The following is a 22,079-nucleotide window of genomic DNA, read 5'->3' on the forward strand; positions in this document are numbered from 1 at the left end:
GGTTGGACTCTGTATACACTGAGATGCATCCCAGAGCAAACATGGGCCGCCCTGCCACGCTTGTGCCCTCTGAAGTGCCCAAGTGCCACGAAGCCCAACTGCCACAGCCAAGGGTTCCACAAGCTGACCTCACCTACCTCCCCCAACTTGTTTCTGCCACTGGAATCTTCAAATCCAAAGTCCCAGGAACCTCCAATAGGCTACACTCTCCAGCACAAAATACTCAATTTCAATGTGGTCTGCTGATTTGCTAGCCCTCTTACTAAACTACACATCTCTGACCTTGACCAACTGGATAAGCCTAATTCACAAGGTGCAAGTAGGACTTGATGTTGTTCTTTCATGTAGAGACTTTGAAATGCATTCGGTGCAGTTACCCAGAAGAAAATGTGGGCAGGGCCAATGATGTTTCCACTCGCTTTTACTTGGGCAAGCCATGGCGCTCTGTTATTACAACACAGCCTTAGTCCAAAAATTAGGCCACCCAGCCTAAGATCAATACTCCACCTTCATCCCAAGGTAGAATGTCCCCTCTCTTCCCAGCTTAGAGCAACTAGGTAACGAGGTTGGGGACAGGAAAGACTCTGCATCACCCCTCCACTAGTCACCATCTGAAGCTGTAGGGCCCGGGTGTAACAGAAGGGGAGGTCCTGCGCTTGTCACTGTGAAAGTATTTCACAGATGGCCTGTGCTCTCCACCCAAGGGTGATTGAATCCACTGGAGTCTTGCGGGTATTTTCACAGGTTCCACGAGGGCATGCTAGGGGAGCCCTGTAACTATGACTCATTCATGTCTATGACTGTTAATTCAGGTGTATCAACTCATGAGACTTCAAAACGCCTCTCAGATTAGCAAAACATACCCTCAGTGTGTCTGGCTGAGTTATGCTGGCAAAGCCTTCCATCTACATAAAACGTTCCTCTCTGAACTTTCCCCCTGCTCTGTTTTCCAAACACCATGAGCTAAGGAGCTTTGCTCCATCACCCTTTCCATCATGATATCCCTGGCTTGGAGCTGGTTGATCATGGACTGAAAGCAGGAGCAAATCTCCTTTAAATTGTGGGTGTTGGGTATTTGTACCTTGGTATGAAAAAGCTAATACACAAAGCTGGTACCAAAGAAGTAGTGTCATTACTGAGACTACACCAAACCACATGGGATAGAAGCCTCTAGAAATGGTTTGCTGGAAGAGTTTGGAAAGATCTGGAAATGGTACCTAGAGAATCCTTACAAGGCTGTAAGCATAGCCTGATAGTACCTACGGCTGGAGTTCAAAAGACTATACGCTGAGAGGAATGTAGACAGAAAAGGCCAGCAGATTTTGGTTGGGAACAAGGTCTCCTTGACCTCTGGCCCACAGGCCATGTGTAACAAACACTTCAGCAGAAAATCTGTCTGTATTCTGCTCATGTTCTGAATCACTGCAGGAGGCTGAGATTAAGGGCAATAGACTAATTTGAGGGTAGAAATTTCCTAACAGCTCAGCATTAAGGCTGTGGCACGGATGCTGCTGTTTACTTTAAGATTTAGAGTGAGAATCAAAAGCACAGGCAGAGCATAAAAATCAGAAAAATTTAAAGTTTGGTCCAGAGAGAACCATGGCCAAAGCTGGGGCCAAAGGAAGTATGGCTGCAAAAGGGAAACCATGCAGACTGTACAAGGACAAAAGAAAGCTGCCTTGAGTGTATCTTGAGAATCAACAAGGCTCTACCCATCACAGGCTCAAGGGTGCAAAACACATACTTTTCATCTGAGAAAAGAGTTTGGAATGCTTAAGAAAGTCTGCTTTATTTCTTTTCTTTCTTTTTTTTTTTAAAGTAAAAATGGATTTAAAAAAAAAGGAAAGAAAGGCGTCCTTGGGAGTTGGTTCATTCCCTTGGATTCACTGTTCACCTCACTCAGCTATCCACATATTGAGAGGCTGCTTTAGTCATAGTTCAAGGGGGCCCAATTGCTGTCAACAACCAGCTGAATATTATCCACATGATGCTGGTTTTATTGGCAGCTAGAATGTAAGAGCTGTGGGGTCAGGAAGGCTCTCTCCAAGATTTCAAAGAAGACCAGGGAGCCAGGAAAGGAGCCCCTGAGAGAGCAACATGTGAAGCTAAGGGAATGGAGCCCAAGGTACAGTGGAAATTTCAGGAAGCCAGATCACAGATGTGGAAGATCCTGCTAAAGCAAAGCACAGCCTGAAAATACAGCCAGCCTGAGAAGGGTATGGGCTGCAACAGCAAAGCCACAGGGGTGGGGCTGCGCAGCCTTCTGGAATTCAAGCGTAACCACTGTGTGTCTTGAATGCCAGGTGTGGAGCTGATTTAACATTTGCAATGCTGGGATTTCATGCTGCTTTGGTGCAATTCTTCTCTATCCCTGTGTTCCTCTTCTTTTAGAAAAGTAATGTTTACTGTGTGCCATTATACCTCGGGATTCTATGACTTGTTTTCAAGTTTTATAGCAAATGTCTGCTAAAACTCTGCCTGGAGTCTCAGAAGAGAGCTAGACTTGGACTTTTTGAAAAATGCTGGAACTGTCAAAACTCTGGAGAAAAAATTTTTGCATTTCTGTTTGTACCTGAGTAGCTGTGCAAAGTTAGGTGGAATTATGTACTTGCAGTTGTCTTCATTTGGAGATTAAGTATTATTTGAGATTTGGGCATGAAGTTGAGGAAGGGTAGACCATGACCTTTAATCTTCCTATGTCAACTTCACCAGATTAAAGAGCCATCCAGAAAATTAGTAAAGTCTGTTTCTAGGTGTCTCTATGTGTTATCTCTTCCTCTCTAACACTTTTCCCCTGCTCTGCTTCCCAGCCACCACGAGCTCGGCAGCTTTGCTCTACCACTTTCTTCCACTGTACCTCTGCCTTGGAGCCAGCTGATCATGCGCTGAAACTCAGAGCAAGTTAAAACTCTCCTCCTTTAAATCCAAGGTGTTGGGCATTATCTCGCCGCAGTAATAAGGAAACTGACTAATGCATCTTCACACTGGCATGCACTGCTCAGCCACAAGTTGTCTGGCTGCCTTACTGCACACATCTCCCTAGGCACAACTTCCAATGGCCTAAATCTCTCTTTCCAGAAATGCCCATCTAAATATAGGGACTATTCCTTCCTCAAGGCCACATCTACTTTCCAAGTGGGCTTGGTGTTCCACAGCTGCAAGGAACACTGGGTCCTGATGGCCTCCAGAGAGCCACACTCAGCAGGCGCAAGTGCAGGAGGTTGCATATCTCAATTCTTCTCCCTCACAGCCCAGCATGGCACTTCCTAAGAAAGTCTCACACATAAATAGAAAGTGCAGGGGAAAAAAAGGAAGTCTCACACAAATCCTCCCCACTGGAATGCTCCTGTTTCATGTTCCTAACAGAAAAGGGATGCAAGTAGCAAAACCAGGTCTCCAGGATCTCCTTTACAAACCTCCCTAGTGACACACCACTTTCCTCTGGAATGGAACAGGTGCTGTGTGAGACCCTCAGCCAGGACAGAAAATCCTACTGTGCATCTGCACAATGACCTTCTTCTATGGGAAAGATTCTTTAATAGGGGTGGGGGAGTCTTGCTAAACTATGCTAATGACTAAGGCTCAGAAGGGCGGCATCAACTCAGTTTAGAAACTGAGTCTGGCGTGCACCTTTTTTTACTTGCTACAAAAGTGAAACGATCTGTACTTGGAACACTCTTTAAGTGTGTGTGTGTTGATTCATTAACTTACTTGTATTTCTAAACAGTTAAAAATCTCTGACAGGTAAGTGGAGAGCTCTGCACTTTTATAAGCTTCTTTTGATACAGATTTTTCATGTTAGCTCTGATACTTTTGGAAGATCTCTTATTTCATTTAGTTGTACATCATGCACATAAGTTAGAAAATGCCTGAGTAGAGATCTAGAAAACAATGTGTTAAGGGCCAGCTAGGTCATTCAGAAAGGTCTCCTTACCCTACTGTCCCTCTGCCGTCCCACTGTAATGGGTCTAGACTGCTATGTGATGGATCATATGGCTTTGTCTAACTGCAAGCTGTCACCAGTGTGATGAAGAAGCCCATGGTGGCAGGCAGACTGTATTTTTGTCAACACTACTTCTATGGGGCATTCTCTATCATGCCTAATGGTTTTCTAGGTCAGGAAGTTAAATAAACTCAAAAGAACCAAAAAGCCCTACAGAATTGCCAGATGTATGATTATGAACTGCTTCATGTTCTTAACAAGGAACGCCTCGACTAACAATCGACTAAGATCAATTTGAAATGCATGTATTAAGGTCACAGTTGAGAAAAAGGACCACAATGGGCCTCTCAGAAGCCAAACTGACCGTCTGCAGCCCTCTGTGCGCTCTGCAGCTTCAGCTAGATTATATGTCCCTTGCCACAATCACAGTGGAAGGGGAAGAGGAATTGCAGACATGAAGAAACAACTTCTAGTAAGGGCACAGAATGCAAGAATAGGGAGTAAAACAAAAAGTAGAACATGCAGATACAAAACTCAAAAGTATAGCAGTTGTATACCCTGGCATCTGGCTGAGACTCTAAAGTCCCCTTAAGTCTGAGAGCTGAACCCTGCTTAACACAGCTAGCTTTTTAAAAAACAAAAAAATAATGTGATAAAGGGGTTACATCCCGAACAGTAAAATGCCTAAATTGCTAGTTCTGAAAGATATAAACCTATAGCTTTCCAGAACTTCTCAGTCTCCACTCAATATTCAAAATTCACCTGCTTCTTAAACTGTAGTAACATTACTTACAATACACTAGATTGTTCACATAAAAACTGATCTCTGTCGTATGACAAGATAGAAGTGTAACATAGTGAGGGCTCCAGAAGACTGCTTCTTTACCCCACACCTTAGATGAGACCCAGGTCCTCACACAGAGCAGGAAGGGGCCTGGCACACTGCAGTGAGACGCTGGTGATAACAGAGGCCTACAGGCACACTGAGGCTCCAAATCTCAGCACCCTCGTCTCTCACACTGTCCAAACTGTACCACCAGCAGGCTCGAGCCTGCACTCTGGTGTCCATGTGAACAGAGGGGGCTCCAAGGAAACTCTTGCTGAGGCGGGAAGTGTTTCACATCGTCTTTGCCATAGGTACTCAGCTCCTTCAGGCTTGCAAATGGCCAGGAAGAATCTAAAAAGTACTGGATGCCTAGCTCCAAATACCCCAAGCCCACATAATCACCCTGAAGATTAACGGTATCTTTTAGTGATTTTTTTTTCTACTGAAGGTATTTGCTGAGACCTAAACTAGGAATCATACTTGTGTAAGAGAAAAAAATTATTTTCAAGAAGTCAAAATTCTAACACGTAGAAGTCACATCATTTTGTCCACATTGCATAATGAGGTCTGGATATTGCTCATACAGATAAAATATAGCCCTATCATTAGCAGACCGAGCTGGTCAGTGGCCTTTTGGCCACTCTGGGCCACTCTACTGGAGGAAGCCCAAGTTCCAGCCTGCGTCTTCCCTGGATGAGATCAGCTATCTCAAGTCAGTCAACTCTGTCACTTTCCCTCTCCTGCTTTTTACTGGGAACCTTAGCTTTCCTGTAGTGTCTCAGGAAAGACAGCTACAGCCTTCCTACCAAAGGTCCTCACACATTTGAGAAGGAGAACCCAGCAGAAGATAGCATCTTTCTGCCTTTTGGGCATCACTGTGTCTTGAGTCAGCACCAGGAGCTGCTAATGCCACTCTGCAGTTACCAAGAAAACCAGTTTTATGCTAAGGGCAGCAGAATAGCAAACCTGGGTTCCTCAGAGCTCAGTGATATCTGAGTCAGTGTCTTCGTCAGTCTTGGATTCTGCCCTTTCTGTACTTTGCAGACTCTGACAAAAGAAAGGTCCTTTTGGTATAAGCCAGATGTACTTACACAGTTGGCTACCTGCACCCTGATTTAATATGCTATCTCTAAATATACTGATCTTTTATGTGTATACCTCAACAATCTGAGATATAGATGATGTGGAAAACACATAGTGATAGACAGGAAAATCAGCGACACTCCTGGGGAGAGTTTGCACAAAGGTGAATCCTCATCTCCGCATTCACATGCAGGCAGCAGCCTGACCTGGCTGCAGGAGTACAGACACCAGTGCTGTGCCTTGAGCTTGCATAACATATCCATGGTGAGGGCAGGTCTGGCTCTGTTTCATTGGTGCCACCTTTCCACCTTTCCAAAGCAGAAAGAGCAGTAAGATAACTTTGGCCAAAATAATTTTGTCCAAGGTGACAGCATGTCTAGCCTAACAGAGCTACTTCCATCTATAAACAGTATCTACCAGGGGTTTATTTTTTAAGTCTGATCAGCTTGAGACCAGTTTATCAGACAGTTCCAGGCAGTCATGGTCTGTTGGCCCCAGTCCTATGGGCAGGTACGAGGTGATTTTATAACTCAAGAACCCAGATTTTATAGAAGCCAGCAGCTCCAAGGAATCTGGAGGGCTTTTTGTTGTTGTTTTTGTTTTTATTATAACCAGTTTCTGCCAGATATTGTAGTAGCGCTTTTGTAGCTCCAGTAGGATCATTAATCAGAAGTGTTTTTTTCAAACAGCAAACTAATTTCTGAACTAATTTCTGGGAGTTTGAATCCAGGTCTGTTAACCTTTGAGTTCAAAACTGGGGTCTTAGTGAAAGAGGCGCTGGCTGACAGGAGCCAAGCAAAGGCATGCAAAGGCATTCTGTGGGTGCAGGTCGGTGTACCAGCAGGCTGGGGAAGGCAGAAGACAGGCAGTGTACACAGAGGGCAACTGCGGTGCACGGCAGCTCAGAGATCTTGATCTCTGCAGGCAAGAGAGGTGTATTTTAGCAGTTCAACAGTCCATACTATTTGCTCAGGGGACTGTGACAAAGATGGAGGGACAGAGAAACAGCTTGTCTCACAGAAAAGGTGCTGGTGGCTTGGCTAAATCTGTTATTAGGGCCTTCTCCAAAATAATAGGCAAGTTCTTATCCTATTGTGGCAACTGAATCCAAGTGAACTGGCCTTTTGTCTCAGCATCTTCCCAGCTGAAGGCACTTACAGGAGTAGAGAAAAGCATATTTTAAGTCTACAACAGTCCAAAAAGGGTGTGTATGTCAGGGATTACAGAATGCGAGTTGACAGCTACAATGCTGATGGCACAGATTTCTTGCCCAGGCTGATGTGTGACTGGCTGATGCCTGTTTGTGCTTCCTGTGACATGTGACAGCCACAAGGGTCATGGTGAGGCAGCAGAATTGATCACCAGACCCAGAGATGAGTCTCTGGCCCATACCTCCGGGAGGAGAGTTTTCAGAACTTCCGGACTACAGTTACCTGTCTCAGGTTGATGCAGGCATCATCTCCTCTCGGGGAACAGTCGAAGTTGAAAGTGCAAGGTTAAACAGAGGAAGGCTGACTGGCTTGGTGTGAAGGAAATATCCTCCCAGGCTGTAACTCTGTGCTTGGTAAAAGGGGCGAGAGGCAAGAGTCATGCTGCCCTGGTGGTGGTAACTGTTTGACAAAGGAAACTTCTGAAGGCAAAGAGTTCCAACAGGAAAGTCACAAATGACCTGACCACTGTAATGATCACAGGTTTTTGAGGGGCCCTACTTGATAGAGCTCAGTTTGTCTTCTCTATTTAGACCTTACTTGTCTATCAGGGCAACTTGTCTATCAGGGATGACAGCTCAATTTTCCTCAGTCAAAATGTGTAGCTCACAAGGACTTCCTGACAGTCATGTATCTTTTAGTGATACAGGGTGGGCATTAGATGATGCCATCTGACCAGTATGGGCATGTCTGATGGTGGGGGTGGTCTATGGCCAAATGCAGGCAATGAACTGGTTCAACTGGCTAGAAGGAGATGAGCTGGGAGTAGGGAGTACAACTGTGGTGCTGACGAGGGTGTCAAGGCAGAATTACCAGAAAAAATGGGCCTTATTTTTCCGTTTTCTTTGAAATGCAGGGAGCACTTTGGTTTCATTTTAATCCCTTTGAAAGTCTATTTTCCTGCAATTAGGGACTGCAAGTTTTCACTAATTAGTTCACATTCTATCTCCCTATGGCATATGTAGTATACCCTTAAATGATGGCACAACAGACAAAGGGCAGGTGCCTCTCAGAGAGAGACCATTCAGATGCCCACCTTGCCATGCCCCATGCAGAGAGTTAGGTGTGAGGCCTCTGTTATGCCATATGTTGATCCTCACAGAACTACAGGTGATGGCCCAGTCAGCCATATTGAGCCGTGCTTCCCAGTCTTGGTGCACAGACAGAGCAGCCAATGGGCTACACTGTCTGGTCCACTCAGTCACTCAGAAGTTAAACATTCCAATCCCCCTTCCCTTGAGGGTGGCCTTATCTAACAACAGTTGATGGAGATCCTCTGCTCCAATGGAGCAGGACTGACAGGCTAAAATGTCTCTCGGAGCCTAAAAAGAATCAGGCAGGCAGGTAGGCAGACAGACAGATTGTATCCTCCTCCCTTTGGGGTCTGATGTGAGTCACTCTAATATGGAGCTAGGAATCCTCCTCCAGACCTCCAAGGGTACTTAAGAAATTTCGCAGGCACACCTTTCTTGTCAGTACCTGGAAAGATCCTTGCTCCATCCACAAGGGCCATGACCCGTGACCAAAGAGACCAGCAGAGTCAGTCTTCAAGGCCAATGCACCAGATGCAATGGCATGCAGAAACACTGAAATGACGCCCAAAGTTTGGAGGCAGATTAATTTATATCATGGGGCACTTATCAGGATCATTCCTAAAATATCAGGCTCTGATCTAAGGTAGTCTAGGGCTTATGTGAGATAAGCAAGCATACAGAGGCAGAATGACTTGTCAAGTGGGGACTACTTTATGCAATGATCATCATTTTAACCAACTATGCACACAGTGACCAGCCATTCCTAAGAGACAATAGCTGGAAAGAGAACAGAAACTATTACCTAGGCAACTAAGAAATTGAAATATACTGTTTGGGGGTGTCCATTTTCTATTACACTATGAAGATATAGATGCAGGGGCAAAGTAGAAGTGTAGCTGACTCAGAAAGGACAATGGTAATGATCTAGGATCAGCAACAGGAAAGAAGGAAGCACTAGGCAGCACTGCTGATGGCACACAGGTCTCTGCCACTGCAGTGCTGGTCAGAGTAACTGTCACATGCACTCCAGCCTCAGCTTACCTATTCAGCAAAACCTGGATGCATCTCAGGTGACTCAAACTAAGTGTGCACATTCAATCTACAAGCAGAGAGCAGGAGACTGAAGGCAATACATGCTCTACTGTGGAAACTCAAGAAATACTTTTATCAAGAAGTCAAAACAGTTCCTACTGCTGACAACTCTTGGCTCCTCTCAAAACTGTTTTCCACTGGATGCCAGTGCACACTCAGATTTAAACATTGTCACCAGGGTGAGCCTCGAGCGTACAGCTGGAGTACACAGATGTAAAATGAACAACCTGGATGCTCACACTGTGTCAGCATCTGCTTTCTGGTGTGAGGCCCAACTGAAGCAACAACTCCTGTGGTGTGCAAAATGGCACTGCTGTTAGGAGAACCTGGCTTTTGCAAGGAAGCATGCTGCCACGACGGGGACCTCTTCCTCAAAGTGACAACTGGAAGATGGGGACGGAGAATGGTCTTGGGTCGTTCTCTTAGTGTGTGCATATTTTTCTTCTTTCAGCTTTCCAGCTTTAGCAACACTGCTTACACTGTTATACTATATAAAAAGGGTTTGTTTTGGTTTTTTCTGTAGTATTTTAATCTGAATGTACACACCCTATCACAGCCCACAGATGTCCAAAAATGAATTCTTCCAAGGCTCTTTTTATCTATGCTCAGCTCAAAGTGAAGTTACTTTTTCTAAGCAATTACATTTTTATAAGTATCATGGCACCATGTATGCAAAAGCCTAAGTAAAAATTCAGGGATATCAAGTGACATCTAACAGTGAAAGGCGGCCAATAAATTGCAGTTGTTAAAAGACAGGACACATGCTGGATCCCCAGGGTAAAACACTTACTAAACTCTGCCTCATACCTAACAGCAGTGAGGAACTCTACTGTGCCACTCTCACTTGCTCCATCGTCACATCCCAGATGCAGCAGCCACACAAACTCAGGGCCTTTGGTATCCAGCCCCACATGGCAGCTCTGGACCACAGCGAGTCCCCACAGACCCACAGCCTGCAGCCGCCACACATGGTCCACCTATAGAGGCTGCCCCCCAGCCTGAAACTCAGCAGGGCCACAGCAGAGCGCTCGGAACACACCAAAAGCTCCTCCAATAACACTGAGCAACCAGCGAACAGTATTAACCCCTTCCTGCTTCATGTTCAGTGATTTCTTTAAAAGAGCCCTCTCAAGTCTCCTGGTTATAAAAGAACCCCCATGTGACATCAATGAACAGAAATAAAAGACAGAGAATGTGATGCAATCTGAATGCAACAATGTGCTTTACAGAGACCAAAGCCTTTACCTGAAAAAATGAAGTAGGCCAAAAAAATAAAACCCACATCATTTTACAGTTTATTTTTCCCTTCATTTTCTCTTTGACATGAGATTTCTCTGCCTTGCCAGGTTAGAGCTATGTACAGTTCAGCAGAGAGTATACCCTTAGCAGGTGCAAGGCTCTGGGTTCAGGACTCCAATACCCCTAAAAAGTAAGTGATTTCTCTATCTGAGGTAAAAGAATTCAGTGAAATAAATATGGCTTTCTTTTCAGTATCTTAAAAAGAAGAGGAGGAGGAAGAGGAGGGAAATAGGTGTAGTGATGCACCTCTGTAATCCCAGCACACAAGAGGGTGAGGCAAGAGGATCACAAGTTTGAGGCCAGCCTGGACTACATAATGAGTTTAAGAGCAGCCTGGGCTATCAAGGGAGACCCTGTCTCAAAACAAACAAACAAACAAAAAACCCTTCACTATGGATTGTGTCTGGATGCCCCCTCCAACCTTCATGCAGTCATGGGGGGCAGGTTTTGCAGAGATGGGGCTGATGTCTAGAGTTTGTGATTGATTCATTGTGTCAACCTGCAAAGTTCAGGAGCTTAACTAAGTGACTTAGTAGTCCACATCCTAAGGCACAGAGGACCCGCCCTAGGGCAGGCAGCCAGCATACAACATAAGGGAGGAAAATCAGCTTGCTCTGCCCCTTTCATTCTTGTTGCTTTTACTGTCTTCTTCCACCATGAACACTTTCCCCTCTGCCATGTCACCCTGCCTTGGAGCCAGCTGACTATGAGATGAAACCTCTACAAATTGTAAGCTAAATAAAACTTTCCTTCCTTAACTTTGGATGTTGGGTATTTTGTCTCATCAATGAGAGAAAAGTAACCAAAACAAACCTGGAAAAGCATTTTTCTGGCCAAAAGTAGTCTCTCTTCTTGGATTCTATACTCTTCCTGCCTGCATCTGTTGTTTTCTTACTTTCTGACACTTCTTTCCTTTTCCTATCTTTTTCAGGGAAAAAAGTTTTAAAAGACTCTTGGGTGGATGAAGGGCTGCTGGACATCTTGGCCCGTGCAGAGGGCCATCCCAGCGTTCTCCACCACTACAGGATCCACGCCTTTCTCTGTGGCCACATGGCAACTCCACATCTCTGCGACGGCACAGGATGCACAGGGCCAATGGGCCTGGGTCCCTGGTCACAGGGACAGTGGTGAGGACACTGCTGCTGACCACACCACAGAGCAGCTGGTTCTGCCCCCACTCAGCACTCAGCCCTCACGGTCTACTACGCCTGTCTCTAGACTAAGCTTTAACTGCTTCTGAAGACCAATCTTACTGATCTTCTCACCAGTTAATTAGAGTTAATAGCTTTGATATCTATTCATTTTATGTTCAAATGAGAATTATGATTTTAACTTTTTAAAAACTTAGCCTCTAATACTGTATGTTATTCCACAGCTAGAAAACATCACCAAAGCTTAAGTAATAATTTAAAAGAAAAATCTGTTTACATCATCCCCACTGGCGTACTTCTTAAACATACATGGCATTATTTCAAAATTTTATTTTAAAATTTACTGCCACATGAACGGAAGCCATTAGAAAGAAATTCTTTTCCTAAGTGGCAGAGCAATGAACAGTACATATCCAGGAGGAACAAAGAACCACAGTAACGATGACTAATATTTCCTAGGCACTTGCTACGTCCTAAGCATCTACCTATATTTGCTCATGGAATCCTTCACCTGGGCCATTGTAAATCAGTATTCAGTATGTAGTGCCATAATCAGAATCACACAGGTCCAGAAATAAGAGACATAACTGCCATGTGAAATGAATTATTTAAGATACAGGGATAAAGGCACTAGTTATAAAAGTCACTAAAACACAGTTCCAGGGAGTAACAAAACAAAACTGCAGATTCAGTTGTAAAAATCTTGAAACACGTGACTGAAGTTAATACTTCACTTGGGTAGGGAAGGCCTACTGGTAGGGAGTATAAACAAAATTAAAGGTGATTTGGACCTTATCATTCCAAAATATTTGTAAAAAAATCAAGCCAACGGGTAATTTTAATTCCAATGTTGACTTCAAATGTCTACTTAAAACTTACCAGCTCTAGGGAACACACTAGGTTCACATCATAAACGGCATCAGGGCAGAGCCGGAGGTGAAGTTCAGGGGAGAGAGCTGCCCGGCATGAACAAGGCACCGGGTTCCAGCCCCAGCACCAGAGGGGCAAAAAGATGCTGCCATTCACGTGAAGGCTTTTCCTTCTCACAGAACACAAGCTCCGGGTGAGCAGAAGCGGGAGAGAGCAGCGCCAGAAGCTCTAACCCACGGTGACACGAGCCTCCCAGCACGGGCCATCTCTGCCTGCTGCCTGCTGCCTGCTGCCTGCTGGGTTCCCGTCAGGACGCAGCACTGAGCAGCTGCGAGCGCTCGGAGGAGAAACGGTACTCACTTCTCAATGTCAATGCCAAGGGGATTCGCGGGCCGCAGGGACAGTGGAGGGATTCCTTTATTCCTGTCGGTGCGCATGTCATAATAGTTCATTTCATCCACCCACACGGCAGACTGATCCAAAATGCCTGGGAGAATGAGAAGTCAGCCAAAATGAGACAAAGACTACACACCTCCCCATCTCGCCACAGTGCTTGAGCTTTTAATACAAAACGCCTGGCACCTGTGAGTGACTAAATTAAAAATAGTAAGATTCCACATCTCCTCAAGGAGGCTGAGGCAGGAAGACTTGGACAAAGCAGCCTGGACAATTCTGCAATACCCTATCTCAGAGTAAAAATTAAAATTTAAAAAAAGGGCTGGGGGTGTAGCTCAGTGACAGAGCACCCTTGGGTTCAGTCCCTGCACCCAACCCACAACTAAGAATCTATGAAAAGGAAACAATAACACCTCTAGGATTACAGTTTCATCACATGTAATTCAACAGAGAAGACAAACCTGCAAGAAAAAGTTCTGAAAAAACAAATGTATCTTACAAACAATAAATACTACAATATTTCTACACTGGGAAATATTACTGCTTAAAAGAGTCATAAAATTGAGGCAAGTAATAAAAAAGATGCAATGATATGAACCACAGTCTGACTGTTCGAGAAGATTATGAAATCATTTAAACCTTTAGAAAACGGCTCAGAAAACCTTGATATGAAATATTCAAGCCAAGCATTAGACGATTAGAAAGTTTCCTGCTCATGACTATTAATATATGACTATATTTATACTTGATTATATATTTGATATAACTATAATACATCAATTACATTTATATGATTTTGTGTTTTTTCTTTCAAATTCCATAAGCTACCTTAGACATTTCACTATCAATGAAATCCTAATGTATCTATGATGGTTCCTGAAAACTCAACAAATGTCTTTCATTTTCGTTTCTTCCACAATGAACAACAGATTTTCAAACATAGCATGCAAATGTAGCACACAACTTTCTATGCCTCATTCTTTTTATTTTTACTGTTACCAATGCTGGAAATGATCTAGATGATAAACAACTGTACGTTTTTTTTGTATGTTATGCTGAAATCAACTGGATAAATTCAACAAAATAATCAACAATTACATTGGCCAATCACTTTCAGAGAATGCATAGGCCATGAAGCAGACGTGACCACATGATTGGGGGACATCCTACGAATGTATGAAAGAGGGCCTCCCTCCATGTGTGCACCCTATGCCACTCAGCTTGGCACAGGGCACACTGGTGACCACTAAGGGACCGGGGCCGGCACAGCCTGAACAGCAAGCCAGAGACACCATGCAGGCGTGGGCCAGGAGCCTCCCAGCAGACCAGGAGGGCCTAAAAGAAGGCAGCTCCAAACAAAGCGACCCTGTGAACCCCAGTTCAGCACCCACAGCACTGCTAGGATGTGACAGCACCTCTGTCTGAGTTCTGTAACAGGCCAGACACCCGGAGCTCAGAATAATAAACTATTGGTAGGTGCAGGCTGCTGGCCAGGGTGCACTCCAGGACACAGGCACTCCTGTCATGCAGGGTCTCCTCATCTGCTGCAGGCCATACTATAAATGATGCAGGGTTTCATCAGATGATTCAGTCTCTTCCAGAAAACCATACTACAAATGTTTGCTTTAACTCCAGTACTGTTTCTAAACATGTTAAATAAGGGCTGGGGATTTAGCTTAGTGGAGTAAGTACCTGCCTCGCAAGCACAAGGTCATGAGTTCAATCCCTGGTATCAAAAACAAAAGATGTCAAATAATAAATAGGACTACTATGTATAATAGTCATATGTTCCACAAATATTTTATAAATACATGTATGCCATATACAATGTAACGTAAGTATAAATGCACATATACAAAAATTCAATTCTGAATTTTCATTTAAATTCCTTAAACATTCATTTATTTAAACATACAGGAATTTGTGCTCATTTTGGCAGTACATACACTAAAAATACAGGAATTTGTGAAAGACAATGCTACAAAGCCCTATGCTTGAAAAGAAAAACTATTCAGACACTCCGAAGGCTGAGGCAAGAGGGCAAATTAGTCAAACTGTCTCAAAATCTTAAAACGGGCTGAGGTACAGCTCAGTGATAAAATGCTTGCCTAGCATACAGAAGACCCTGGGTGCAGTCCCCAGTGCTGACAGGGGAGGAAAGGGAAGGAAGAAAGGAAGACAGACAGACAGAAAGCAGAGAGGGAGGGACCTATGTGTAAAATATTTTATTTGTTTATGTAAAGAGACTTCCCGCGTGGGTTTAATTATGTTGATGTCCCTGTATCATATAAATATCTGCGTATCGGTGCCAAGATGACACAGTCACAACAAACAAGCCAGCATCACTGCTGTTGAGAGGAGAGATGAGGACACACAGGAAAACAATCCAAGACGACTAGCTGACAGTATAAGGAGTGACACTAGACACTGCACGTCTGTGCCCTAGCTCCTGCACACCTAGAATGTCAGCAGCATTATCACTCCACAGTGACTCCCAAAGGCTCAAGCGCTCGAGTAAGGCCCAGGCGTGTGCAGGCCGGGGCCTCCTCCAGGCCAAGGGAGGGAGGTGGGGCAGTGCAGATCCCAGGGCGCCAGAGCTGCTGGGCACAGGGAGGGGCTTTGTGCAGCCTGACCTGCAGGCTGGCTCACCTCAGCTCCAAAACCCACGACAATTCAAACGCTTTAAAGAGCCATGCTGCCAAAATGGGCACCGATTCATTACACTCCTGATCAAAGGCCCAAAAGCAGGTACCCAATGGGGAACGGGGTCGCCTCAGGCCACTGCCCTCTTCCCAGCAGGGCAGACATTAGCCCACACCCAGCTTCAACCAGAGAAACACACACGGCGTCCAACCTGACGAGACAGGAGAGGAACTCAATTCTGCATGGATCTGCCAACCTTAAATTTTAAAAGACATGCTAATTTTTACATCCTTCTTTAAAATGAAGTTATTGCTGGGCATACGACTCAGTGGCTGGGTGCCTGCCTGGCAACTGCAAGGTCCCAAGTTCAATTCCCAGTACAAAAAAAATGAAAAATAAAAAAAGTTATTAAGCGTTTTACCTATTTTTTCAGGCTTGAGTAGCTTGAAAGAGACTGTCGAGGTTCCTCTGCCACCTGACTTGGTTGTGACAATGATGTCCCCTTTGTCGTCTTTGGCTTGTCCCACTCGACAAACTATTTTACTGGCAGACATCCACTCTGCTGTCAGGAGGCAGTTATGGCCACAAATTGTCAAGCCTAAAACAAGCACATGCGTAACACAGGTCAACTCAACCACGATTAGGTGTCTAACAGCTTCCGCCTCCAACATGAGAAAATCCAGACACATTACTGCCTTATTCCATGGTTATTTTTATTACGAACACACTCAATGTTATTTACTAATGTACTGCTATCTCTACCCCTCCCAGTCTGCTTTTTCTCTTACATGTTCTAAGACTTCTTTTAGACTACATTTACATTCCTTCAAGTATCAGCAGGTTAGAAAATAAGTAGGCAGCTGGGCGTGGTGGCCCTCGCCTGTAATCCCAGCACTCCAAGGCTGAGGCAGGAGGATCACTTCGAGTTGGAGACCAGCCTGGGCTACAAAGTGAGCTCAAAGCCAGCCTGAACTGCAGAGCAAGACCCTGTCTCAAAAAGACAGAAAAAGAAAAATAGGCCATAAAAATGTCCAGATATTCCAGATTACTTAGACTAAGAGAATCTTAAATTGTCAGAAGTGTTACAGGAAAACTTCTTGCTATTACTAGAAATGTAAGTTATTGATGGGCTTTTAAAGTACATTGAAAACTTTACAAATTATACCCCAAAATATCCTACATAGAATATTCACCTTCTTCCTGAAAAGAATCAGTATGTTCTTCTTCTAGTGATCAATCACACATGATATTACAGAATGTACTCGAGCTTAAAAGGTGGTCACACTGGGGAAATGGGCATGCCTAGACTGATTGGGAAAGACACTGCTACGGGCTGTAGGACCTCAGCTGGACTTGTACAGGACACTATCGTGGGATCCAGGACCTCAGCTGGATTCTTTGGTGTCTAGTGCATGGACAGATCTCTGCACTCTTCTGCAACTGACTTTTTGGGTGAAAATTATAAAATAATCCTATAAATTATGTGTCCTATATTAAATCTATTCCTTTGCAAACCCTGTCTATCACAACTGTCCTACAATTAAAACTAAGAACTGGGAAAAGTTCTCACATTTATTATGTACGCAGAAAGTCTTTAAAATGCGGTTACATGGACCAAATACAAATGGCATCCAGAAAGGGACGAGGCAGCAGAAAACCCTCACACACACTTGCTTCACCTCACACGGCTGTCCTCAAGGCTCTTCTGATCAGTACCTCGTCTGCATTTTTCTCCAAAGATTAATAATCAGTACACAGCTTAAACACAGACTCTAACAGGTCATTCTGAATGTTTCAAAATGAAAAGAAGACCATAAGACCTATCTTTTTTCATTTTTAAGCACATTTTTGCTAACTTACTGAAAGTGAAGAAAGCTGTTTTGATGAAACATAATAGCAGCTTTTTCTTACAGTGACCTGTAAAGTTCCAACCCAAGTACTTTTTATAGTGTTTCCCTTGGCTAGCAGAGCTATCATCTGAGTTTAGAATACTTAAATTATTTAGTAGGTTATGCTTGCTTCTTTAAAAAATGGTTTCTTGGCAACACAGGTAGGCTGAAAGCTAAACTAGCAAGGTTTATGAAAGTAATATACACTTGGTTATGTAAGACTAGGCACTGCTTGAAGCTAAAGCTAAATTACAATTTACACGGACTAGTAACTGTCATGTTTTGACACCCACAGAGACTGCCAGTTACAAGTTTAGATGTACTTTCCACCTGTATAATGTATTTCCATGAACTGTGAGAATTTTTCCACTTGGGTAATGGAGTATCTGGAATGACCTACATTGAAAACCATAGGCTTACATAAGACTATCTTTGCAAGAATAAACTTAAGCCATGTCTACTAAAGGAGCAAAATCTATAACCAGAGAAAATATGAGATGAGATAATTACATTTAACACTAGCAAAAGAATTAGCTGGAGACAAAACTCAGTTATTAAATATGGGGCTGAGCCCAGCTCACGTTCCCTTTTAGAAGGATTTTCAGATGAGCAAAAAACAATCTATCACCAAGCAGTTACAACGTAGGAAAAGTAAATCCCACTGCAAAGTTCCGGCGCTCTACCAGTGGCACCCTCGGCGTTCAGAAATGGCTTCGTCCAGACCGGGGCTCAGCAGGGCCCTGAATGCAGCTCTGCATCCCCATGTGGCATTCACAGGCAAAGCAGCAGAACGGACTGTAAAATGCTTACACTGTGCTCTCTGCTGCAGCTGTCCCCTACACCCAGCTATGCATATATTAGACCTCGCTCTAGCTTCAGCTTCACCTTTGTGCTACGCAGAAGAGATCAAAACAGAGGTGAACACCAGCAGTGAGAAAGTCTGAAGGACTTGTTGAAAGACAATACAGACAACAGTTGACAAAATAATGATTTCCACAGAAAAGCCAGAAAGCCAAGTAACTCATCTTTATCCAGATGCTTCTGTCTGCTTCACTACTCCAAAATAATGTACCCTGCCTCACTGGTCCAGCACAAAAACCCCTGGCCACAGCAACTCCTACGGCTCTTGCCCTCACCTATGAGGTCGGTGGAGCCAGTACCCAGGTTCTCCCCTCGGATCGTGACCTTTGTCCACGGGATCCCTTCATTTGGAGAGATGCCGGTCACCAGCGGGGGCTGTCGTAACCTTGACATTGTGGTTGGTGCAACCGTTAGTGGGTGATCTAGTTACAGCGTGATCTGTTAAAAGAAAAAAAGAAAAGAGAATTAGTGTCAACTGAGAAAATACGGACTAAACATGTAACACTGCTAGACATTCAATGCCAACATACAAAAAGCATTCTTAAGCATATACAGTAGTTCTAAACTTTTTTAACAATCGTCTTCCTGCCAGCCAACATCTATGGAGCACTAACTAAGTTTACTGAGGACATGAGTTTCTGCCATAAGGAAGGCATCAGAGCCCTTCATTCTAAGAGCTCTCAGTACAACAGCCGTCCTCACCAAGTCCACGCCTACAGCTGGCACCATTCCACTCCCAAAGCTCTTTTTTAAGGAATATATCGTTTAATCAAAAATACATATTTTTTTAAAACCTGGGCTGTAGACATATAGGCTGAAACATGGATTTGCTGGTAACCACAGTCAGAATTTGGAAAACTACACTTTATGATACACAGTATTCTACTTTGGAAATGGCTCTAAACCTCCGGGTTTTGGTATGTAAAATGAAGATAATCACAGGACCCACTTTATGAATGCTAGGCTTTAGATAAAAACTGTCCCCCAAAGGCTTCCTGAAATCACAGGCGGGCCCTGGGAGGCGAATGAGTCAGGGGCAGACCCAGCAGACCTACAGCAGAGGTGGGGCCTGGCTGGCGGAAGACTGCACCTCCCCCCTCCCCAGCTCATCCTTGGCTCTCTGCTTCCTCCTCCACCATACTCCTCTCCTCTCTGATTGTCCTTCCTGGCCTGGACCTTGCTGGGCACAGACTATAACACTGAGCTCAAGTAAGCCACTCCTTTATGCTCTACCCAGTCTGATACTGTGTCTCGGCCAGGAAACAGGGGTCTTGACAAGAAGGCTATTGTAAAGATGATGCAGGAAAACCTTTGGCAAATACAAAAGGTAGCGAATGGCTCTCAAAGCACTGCCAACACAGCCGCTGGTCCTCTTTGCCAAGCAGCCTATGCATACCACAAAGTCCAAGGGGAAAGACCCACAGATACTGACATGCCAAGTATTCCACCAAACTAGAGGACCATCTGCCCTCAGACTATAACTAAGAGGGTAAACCACTCTTAGCAAATCAGGGTTTGGGCCCATCCCTTACTTTTCTACCGCAAATCTGTTTGTTAGCACAACAGCAGCAGGCTGTGCACCTTAGTAGCTTTCTCCAAGGGACACAGGAACATAGTCTGCGTGTTCACTCACTTGATATGGATGGCAAGCTGTGCATATTTGTGCAAAAGTCGCAAAATGGGACTTTTACCACCTTATGCTCCATGCAACTTTGCTTTGTGTATATTTACTCAAGCATCACAAACGGTCCAACACATCAACACCACGCCAGGATTTGTTTTAAAAAATTTGTTTTCTTTTGATTTTTCTGGTAGAAGTAACCCACTTCAGTACAATGGCACAGGAAAAACCAGATTTGCAAGTTTTGGAGGTCAAAAGTGAATCATCAGATCATTCATCTGTGGATGATTAAGATGATCCATTATGGTAATATACGTTTTCATAAACAGAAAAGTGGTGTGGGGATGATGATGATGACGACGATGATGATGATGATGATGATGAAGAGGAGGAAGACCTTAAAGTTGGCCATGTGAGCCAAAGGTCCTCTGACAGCAAAATGGAGCAAGACACAGGGAATGATTTAGATGGCAAAGAACACAAAATATGAATATTTATGAGACTAGTAGAAATGTGAAATGGCCATGCAACCCAATGAAATGACTCAATGCTAGGTCTGAAAACACAGAATGAATTTTGTATTTCACAGGGGTGAAATGTATTGGATAGAATGCCCATACTGCCACTTGATGCTGAAAATTAGACAAAATGCTACAAGAAGCTGTGAAATACACAAAGGTTGACATGCAAATTTAACATTCGGCATGCACCAATAGCCATACTCAAACATGGACTTATTATGATACCTCCCAAAGTGAAGTGAAAGCATTCACAGGCCTGCTCTACTTAACAGGGATTCCTTATGGTGATCACAGGAACTGATCACCATACTGAAAAGCTATGGGTCAAAATGTGGCATAAAAATGTATAGCCTTAAGGATGCAAAGACATTATGCTTTCAATCTAGACATTACCCTGGAACTCAGCCCCAGGTCCTTATTTACATAGTAATAAAACAAATGATGTTGTGAACAGACTTGTTGCTCCCACCTCCCAAATGAACTGGAATGTGACATTCGACATTTGGTTTATTGGTTTCCAGCTGACATTACATTTGCTAACCGGGCACAAGATCCATCACCAGCACAGGAACTGTACATGAGAGCAAAGCAGACATTCCAAATGAAATGATGCAATTTCAAAACAGAGAATTGTATAGTACAATCTTTAGATTTCAGACGATGTAACACTGGCCGTGTATATGGCACAGAAAAACAAACTGGTACTGCTGATGTCAGTATTTCACCATGAGAGGGCCAACTAAACGGAAGCATGAGATGTAAACTTTCTAAAGCAAAACTAAAGGTGCCGTGCATGCTGATATGAATTATGCAACAACTATGGAGCCACCTGAAACACAAGGCACTGGTCAAATGACCCTAAACACATGGCATAAATAATTTGTTAGCTAATAAAGTAAACAGTAGTGCGAACTTTATTGTGGAGAAACCTTCTTAGAGGCTTGGAAATGGAGCTGGTAAGAGACCATTTACAGTGGAAGAAAAACAAACTATTTCTCCCCAAGGAACTATGCAGAAGAACTGTGCATGTGGTGAACTGACAGGTAAACAGGCAGACACAGTGTCAAATGGCCTACTGCAACAATAGGAAAACAAAAAAGCTGTTAACTGTGCACTACAAAAAAGTACAGGAAAACAAAACCTACACGGTATCAGGGCAAGCAACGCTTCTGCAGGAAACCGGCATTTCTCATGTCTATCGACTGCCTTGGATGTGATAGTTAAAACAAAGACTACTTTTGGGGTAGACTTTTGGGCTTACAATGTAGTTCGCATAGGTTTTTCTTTCCGATGTTATCTTTTATGTTCTGTAAGCGTGTACACAATTGATGTGAAAATGCTGGTGTCTGTGCTAAGCACTCACCCCATAGTTGACATTGTATCCACCTTACTGCCCTGCCGAGTGCATGCTGTACAATATGGTCAGAAGCTCCTGACAAACAGGAAGAGAGGTGGCAAGACCACCACACAAGGACAGGACCCAGGAAAGGACAGGTAGGCCCCTGAGCTGTCAGTGAGAGTGAGGTAAGCGCACGAACATGCAGAAGTCACAGGTGAAGCTGCCGTGGGCATGACACTTAAAGCCAAGCTTACTTCCCCGAGAGAGCTCCTTGAGTATTTCCAGTGTAGTTCATGGAAGACT

General features: G+C 44.0%; 1 protein-coding gene across 4 annotated transcripts in view; it reads right to left on the minus strand.

Moving 5' to 3' along the window:
- Window positions 1-22,079, minus strand: part of Exoc2 (exocyst complex component 2) — a 143,159-nt gene that overhangs the window by 101,266 nt on the left and 19,814 nt on the right. For all 4 annotated transcript variants that reach the window (XR_001199723.3, XM_003463219.5, XM_063259784.1 and 1 more), the window contains exons 2-4: window positions 18,571-18,733; window positions 15,967-16,143; window positions 12,867-12,993 (exon numbers count right to left, since the gene is read on the minus strand). Coding sequence is in view for 3 of the 4 variants with exons in the window: in XM_003463219.5 (XP_003463267.1) it covers window positions 12,867-12,993; window positions 15,967-16,143; window positions 18,571-18,688 (422 nt within the window). In the remaining variant the exon portion in view is untranslated. The remainder of the gene's footprint in view (window positions 1-12,866; window positions 12,994-15,966; window positions 16,144-18,570; window positions 18,734-22,079) is intronic.

The sequence above is a fragment of the Cavia porcellus genome, unplaced genomic scaffold (genome assembly GCF_034190915.1).
Source record: "Cavia porcellus strain 051 isolate PalLab524CR breed Dunkin Hartley unplaced genomic scaffold, mCavPor4.1 scaffold_13, whole genome shotgun sequence".
NCBI classification, from domain to species: Eukaryota; Metazoa; Chordata; class Mammalia; order Rodentia; family Caviidae; genus Cavia; species Cavia porcellus.